Raw genomic sequence first — 6,972 nt, forward strand, 5'->3', positions numbered from 1 at the left:
TTTTTTGGATATAATTTTAGGTTTAACATTAAAAAAAAAAACAAAAAAAAATTGTCAGATCATGTTTCGTGTGAACATGAGAAAAAGTAGTAGAACTCTTGATTTTTCCCTTTTGTACAGTAACGTGTACGTTTAGCTGGCCGTTGACTGTTCGCTATTGTGTATTATCTATATATATATATATATATATATATTTATCAGACATAATTAAGACATGATCACCATTGTTCACCACAGCTTCTGCATCTTCAATATTGCAGCTCACTCGTAATTAGATGCAGCATCTAAGGCACTTTCTGTCACTTATTCATGCTTTAATCAAAATCCTCTTCTTGTTTCCACGATCGCTCCAACTTTAAGTGCAGGTTCATTTTCTACTCTATAAATACAATAGCCAGATCTGGCTATTACCATGAAGTTCTTTATATGTGATTGTGCTGTACTACATGAGTTTTTATATTCATGTTAAGTTTTTTTTTTTTTGGCTTCTGGGCTGCATATTATATATATGCATGACAGCGTTCATATGTTTTCCATTTTCTAGAAGTGCACCAGATCCTGAATTTCTGGATACTAAGAGAAGTTCGCGGTGTTGAAAGATTTTGGAGACCTTATTCTATAATTTAATTGGGACTTTGTAAGCTTTAGTGATGAGTCGCCGTTGGAATTCTCAAGGAAGCGGGCAACTAAGGTGAGCATCTTCTTCTTCTTCTTCAATCTTAAAAATGCTATTTATCCTGTTATCTTTTGACGTGAACGACAAAAGTTAATTAGTAAATACTTTTCGATCCATGATTTAGTAATACATCGGGGAGATGTGATTATCATAGTTAAAATAATAATGAATAGCACTTGTCATGTGGTTAAAAACTTAAAACATTTTCGTGTGTGTGTGTGTGTGTCTATATATATATATATATATATAATTGTTACCTCTATTAATGTCTTTTGGTCTATATATACATATATTGTGCTGATCAGGTACGTGGATATTGAGCGGCAAGGTCCCGAGAATGATGGTACTGTTGTTTCAAAAATAATAAAAATGGCAACTGGGCAGGTCAACCAACCTTTGATGATGAAAATTACTTCAAAAACGAAGTGGTTGTTCCAATATTGGGATCTGGCGTTTTTAGTGGTGTGCGTAGTTGCAGTAGCAGTGGACCCTTTGTTCTTTTATCTTCCTGTCATCCACGAGGATACCAAATGCATTGCTTTAGATAAGACTTTGAGAATCTTTGCTACTGGTGTGCGATCGTTCCTGGATTTGGTTGCTTTAGGGGACCTGCTGGTTGCTCGGTCAATAGCAAGCAGTGATTACTGTTACTCGAGGTCAGACTACGTAATGAACATGCTCGCCATTCTTCCACTCCCCCAGGTACTACGACAAACTTTCTCGCCATTCTTTTGTATTATATACATACAAGTTGGGAAAATCATATCTTAAGAATGGATCGGAACAAAAACTTATTCCATTGATCTCCTCCTATACTTATATATATTTATGAACATGAACAGTTTCTAGTGCCAATTATATTTTCTGAAATGAGAGATTCGAAATTCCGGGACGGAAGGAAATTCCTAAATGCAGTTGTTCTTTCGCAATATGTGCCAAGACTTTTCCGTATCTACAGATTGTTGAAAATAGTCAACCAGACTATCATCCTACCTAAGAGTAGTCCTCCTAAAACTACTCATGTTAAAGTGATGAACGCAAAAAGCTACAAGAATATGATGATGATCCCACCCAAAGGTTTTGTAGTGATGAAAGCTGGATTCAATCTCTTTCTGTATCTCATTGCCAGTCATGTACGTATGTTTTCATCGTTTATTATTATCTCTACTAATTTATAATTAATTAGTTGGGGATGAAATTATATTTATCTTTGATCATCAGATACTGGGTGCTTTTTGGTACTTCTTCTCCATCGAACGAGAGACCACGTGCTGGCACCTGGCCTGTAAGCATGATTCCGGATGTAACAAGAATTCTTTTAACTGTGGTCATGGCAATCACACATTTTTAAATGATTATTGCTCTTTAGAAAAAAAAACAAATACAACTCTCAGCTTTGATTTTGGGATATTCCAAGATGCCCGTCAATCTGGTATACTGGCGTCTATGGATTTTCCGCGAAAGAACTTGTTTTGTTTTTGGTGGGGCCTGCGAAATTTGAGGTAACTTCGTAAACGTTAATACAATTTTCATTATTATTATTATTATTATTATTAGTATTATTATTTATTTAGATACATAGTCATACATTGATGTTGTTCCTTTAAACTTTCCCACCCATTTTACAATGTAATCAAACATAATATATTGAAAGTACCACTTTGAGACATAACTAAGGGGTACGTTTGGGTGTTGAAAAGTGTTGAGAAGTGTTGAGAATGTTTGTGAATAGTTATGAGTAGAGATTGGAGTGAGTTTGTGAGTCCCATTGAGAGTATTTTGAGTTGTTTGGATGTGTGAAGTATGTTGAGTTGTTGACTTTTGAGTAGGTAGTTGAAAAATGTGTGGGTTCCATAAATATTATAGTGATTTGATTTTTAGTAATAAATATTATAATGATTTTATTATAGTGATTTTTTAATATTAATAAATATTGTAGTGATTTTATTTTACTTTTATATATAATAATGATAAATAGTATAAAGATTTTATTTTTAATTTATATATAATTGTGATAAATATTATAATGAGATTATTTATATATATATATATAATAGTTATAAATATTATAGTAATGTTATTTTTTATTTATATATTATAGTGATTTTATTTTTAATTTATATATAATAGTGATAAATATTATAGTAGTTTATTTTTTATTTATTTATAATAGTGATTTTATTTTATATATATATATTATAGTGATTTTTATTTATTTATATATTATCATGATTTTTTTTTTATATTTAATAGTGATAAATATTATAGTGATTTTTTATTTATTTATATATTATAGTAATTTTTTATTTATTTATATATTATAATGATTTTATTTTTTTATTTATATTTAATAGTGATAAATATTATAGTGATTTTATTTTTTATTTATATATTATAGCGATTTTATTTTTTATTTATATATAATAGTGATAAATATTTTTTATTTACATATTATAGTGATTTTATTTTTTATTTATATATTATAGTGATTTTATTTTTTATTTATATATTATCGTGATTTTATTTTTTATTTATATATTATAGTGATTTTATTTTTATTTATATATAATAGTGATAAATATTTTTTATTTATATATTATAGTGATTTTATTTTTTATTTATATATTATAGTGATAAATATTTTTTATTTATATATTATAGTGATTTTATTTTTTATTTATATATTATAGTAATTTTATTTTTTACTTATATATTATAGTGATTTTTTATTATTTATATATTATAATGATTTTTTTATTTATATTTAATAGTGATAAATATTATAGTGATTTTATTTTTTATTTATATATTATAGTGATTTTATTTTTTATTTATATATTATAGTGATTTTATTTTTTATTTATATATTATAATAATTTTATTTTTTTATTTATATTTAATAGTGATAAATATTATAGTGATTTTATTTTTTATTTATATATAATAGTGATAAGTATTATAGAATGTTTGTGAATAGTTATGATTAGAGATTGAAGTGAGTTTGTGGGTCCCATTGAGAGTATTTTAAATTGTTTGGTATGTGAAGTATTTTCAAAAGTACGAGAATACTTGGAAAGTGTTAAGGATACTTCGTCACCCAAACACAGCCTAAATCGTACTGCGTACCAAAAATACTAAGATATGCATGATGATCACCTCTTAATATCCAACCATCCATTAAAATTATGCTATATACATGATACCTTTTTTAATTCTTGACTTATTTCAATGATTAAAATCGAATGAAAGTCATATTTGATTAAAAATTGTAGTTTAAATGTCCGACGTACTTGCATGTCAAAGTAGTAATTCAGCTACAACAATATTAATTTCAACAAATTAAAGATAATAATTTGAAGGTAAAAAGACGTTATAAATTGTTATTCATTTTGATCATATTATATATATATATATATATATATATATTAATGTTTTTTGATCATTTTCTGGCAGTTCATTTGGTCAAAACCTTGAAACAAGTTCTTATTATTGGGAAAACTGCTTCACAGTTTTAATCACGATCTTTGGCTTGCTTCTGTTTTTATACTTCATCGGAAATTTGCAGGTTGGTGCTGATCATCTTCTTCTTCTTCTTCTTTTGTTAATGTTTTTTAAGCAGGGATCTCATTATTTCCATAATTATGTGTATATATGAATATGTTAGAACTTTAATTATTTTCATCTATTAAATTCGTAACAGCTCCAATTTTTTTGAGAAAGTGGTGATATTTTATAAACATATATGTTTAGAGGTCCTTAATTTGAATTCTCACTTATTTAATTAAATATTCTATATTATGTGGTCTTCTTATTAAAAGAGTCTGCTCACATATGAATGTATAAATTGAATCATTAAATTCCCATGTATCTTTGGGGCAAGTAATGGTTTGACAAAGTACGTGTTAGGCAAGGATGGTTTATCTAATGATATATATTTTTATTAAATAATTTGTATATTTTTATATCTATAATTAGGTTGGGGGATTCTTAATTATTTCCAATCCAATTTGGAGGAAAACCTTGTACTAATATTAAGAACAACGTTTTTCGCCTAACTAAATTGGAAGAAATTTTCTCCAACCCATTTAAAAGCACTATCATATCATGATAGTCTTGTAAATTTGAATTTTAAACATTTAACTATTATTAACTAAAATATGGCTAGTCTAAGAATTAATATAATAATGTGAAAATTTATGATCAGTAGAAATCTAATCTTTTATATATGAATATAGTGTGACAATTGATAACTGTTAGATGTAACTTATCATGAGTAGAAATCTTAGAAACTGATCAACATATATAATTATGATGTGACAGGTGTACATGCAGTGGGAAGCATCTAATGAGTTGAAGGAGATTTATAAGCGGCCGAAGAAATCTAAGCAGCATAATAAAATCATCATGTCTAAGCGGTTGAAGACATCTAAGCAGTACTACTTGACATATATGGACGAGGAGGATAAGACCGCAAACATCAAGAGAACTAAATCACGTAGCATCGAGTCTTGGATAAACACAATCGGACTCTCTGATCAGTTACAACAGATTATCATGAGCTATCTGACACCAATACTGGAAGATCAAAACAAACATATTGATACAGAAAACCCATTCTCACATCTTTCCACAACACTTAGAAGATTGATTAAGCTCCATCTCTGCTTACCCCTGCTAAGGAGAGTGAGTTTCGATCCCCCCATCCCCCACCCACCTCTAAATTTCAGTTATTTTTCCTTAAAAGTGCTTAAAAATTAATCGAATGTATAGTAAGATCGATGTAGTGATTTAGTTACGAGTTAGGGCAGCTTTGGGGTGTTACATGAGACACAAAAATCTAATTTGATCTCATTTCATTTCATCCCATCTTATTTCCAAACATAATTCAAATACAAAATTTTTAAATTAATCATTACAACTTTTTCAAACTTTCAAATAAAAAATAATTTTAAATTTTTCAAATACCAAACAAAAATAATATTACAAAACTATATTATTACAATATTTTAACTTTATAATATTTTTTACTCAACTTTTTCTCTATCATTTTCCAAAACTCAAAAAATACTCAACTCAAACTATCTCGCTACTATTCATAAACTATCTTACTACTATTGACATTTGTGATCTGACATCCATCCTCATTCATACCAACTACTGTTATGTCAGATACTTTAATTCATCTTTCATGTAAGTAGTTGACTTATAAAACCACTTAAATCTATCACATCAATTAAAGATTATGATAATAGTTGCTCAATTTTGCTTGAAGTCTAATTTTGCTCAATTGTTTGTGAACAAACAGGTGTCCATATTCGAAAACGAAAGTGAAGAATTGTTGTATGAGATCACCAATAAATTTCTCAAGCACGTGCACTACAATCAAAACAACTACATTGTTCGAGAGGGAGAACCATTGGATGCAATGATCTTCGTGGTCAAAGGAATTGCGTGGACATATACAAGTAACCATGGCAACAAAATTGAGTGTCTTAAGACAGGTGACCTCTTTGGAAGACATCTTGTAGACTGGGTGCTGGAATCCCCCGGACTATCCGACCTTCCCTTATCAACAAGGACACTCAAATGTCATACAAAAGTCGAAGCGTTTTGTCTTATGGCTAGCGACCTCAAGGATATGATGTCTCAATGTTGGTGGAAATTTAGCAAGTTCAGACACATCGCCCAATCTAACTCGGAACAACTGAAACATTTTGCAGCTTCATCAATCTAAGCAGCATGGCGCCGCCACACCATCCATCCTCATAAATTACTTGAATGAGGCTATCAAGTCTGCCCATGCTGTTGGCTATGCCCCGCCTCCAACAGCTCCCCAAGCTTAAATAATTTTTCCACTTAATAATTAATCTAGTACTGTTATCAAATGTTGATCTTGCTCTTGTCGAAATACAATAAATAGCTTGTTTAAGAGGACGTGTATTACATGTTGTGGATTAAATACTGCATTGATTTTTTTTAAGTCGTTAGATAAATTGCAGTCGCTTGATTTTAATATTGAGTGGTTATAAATTGGAGTCTGTTTTTTTATATGAATTTATATTGAATTTATCTATTTAAAATTTGTATAAATTATTTTTCATAATTTAATCAGCTTGTCAGCCTAGCTAGGACCGATTGGCAGGTTTTCACTTTTCAGCAGCCGAAGTACTACCGGTTAACCAGGAAAAAAAACACACACATGCCTCTCATGAAACTGTTCGGCAGGAACTGGTCATAATAAAACACGTACATACGAGATAGATAAAGTCTTCAGTTTGGTTGGTCATTTTACTTGG

The 6,972-nt window shown here is 29.1% G+C and overlaps 1 protein-coding gene across 2 annotated transcripts; it reads left to right on the plus strand.

Annotated features, from left to right (window-relative positions):
- Positions 1-225: 225 nt before the first annotated feature.
- On the plus strand, positions 226-6,706 carry LOC109009995 (cyclic nucleotide-gated ion channel 1-like). Of its 2 annotated transcripts, none has more exons than XM_018990683.2 (8): positions 226-365; positions 520-691; positions 982-1,378; positions 1,519-1,809; positions 1,898-2,178; positions 4,130-4,241; positions 4,997-5,359; positions 5,982-6,706. In XM_018990683.2, exons 2-8 carry the CDS (start codon positions 651-653, stop codon positions 6,408-6,410), a joined length of 1,914 nt encoding a protein of 637 aa, XP_018846228.2. In that variant the 5' UTR covers positions 226-365; positions 520-650; the 3' UTR covers positions 6,411-6,706. The 2 variants fall into 2 exon arrangements, with proteins under 2 accessions (XP_018846228.2, XP_018846227.2); XM_018990682.2 differs by having other exon boundaries at positions 545-691.
- Positions 6,707-6,972: the final 266 nt, after the last annotated feature.

Source organism: Juglans regia, chromosome 16 (genome assembly GCF_001411555.2).
Source record: "Juglans regia cultivar Chandler chromosome 16, Walnut 2.0, whole genome shotgun sequence".
In the NCBI taxonomy this organism is placed as follows: Eukaryota; Viridiplantae; Streptophyta; class Magnoliopsida; order Fagales; family Juglandaceae; genus Juglans; species Juglans regia.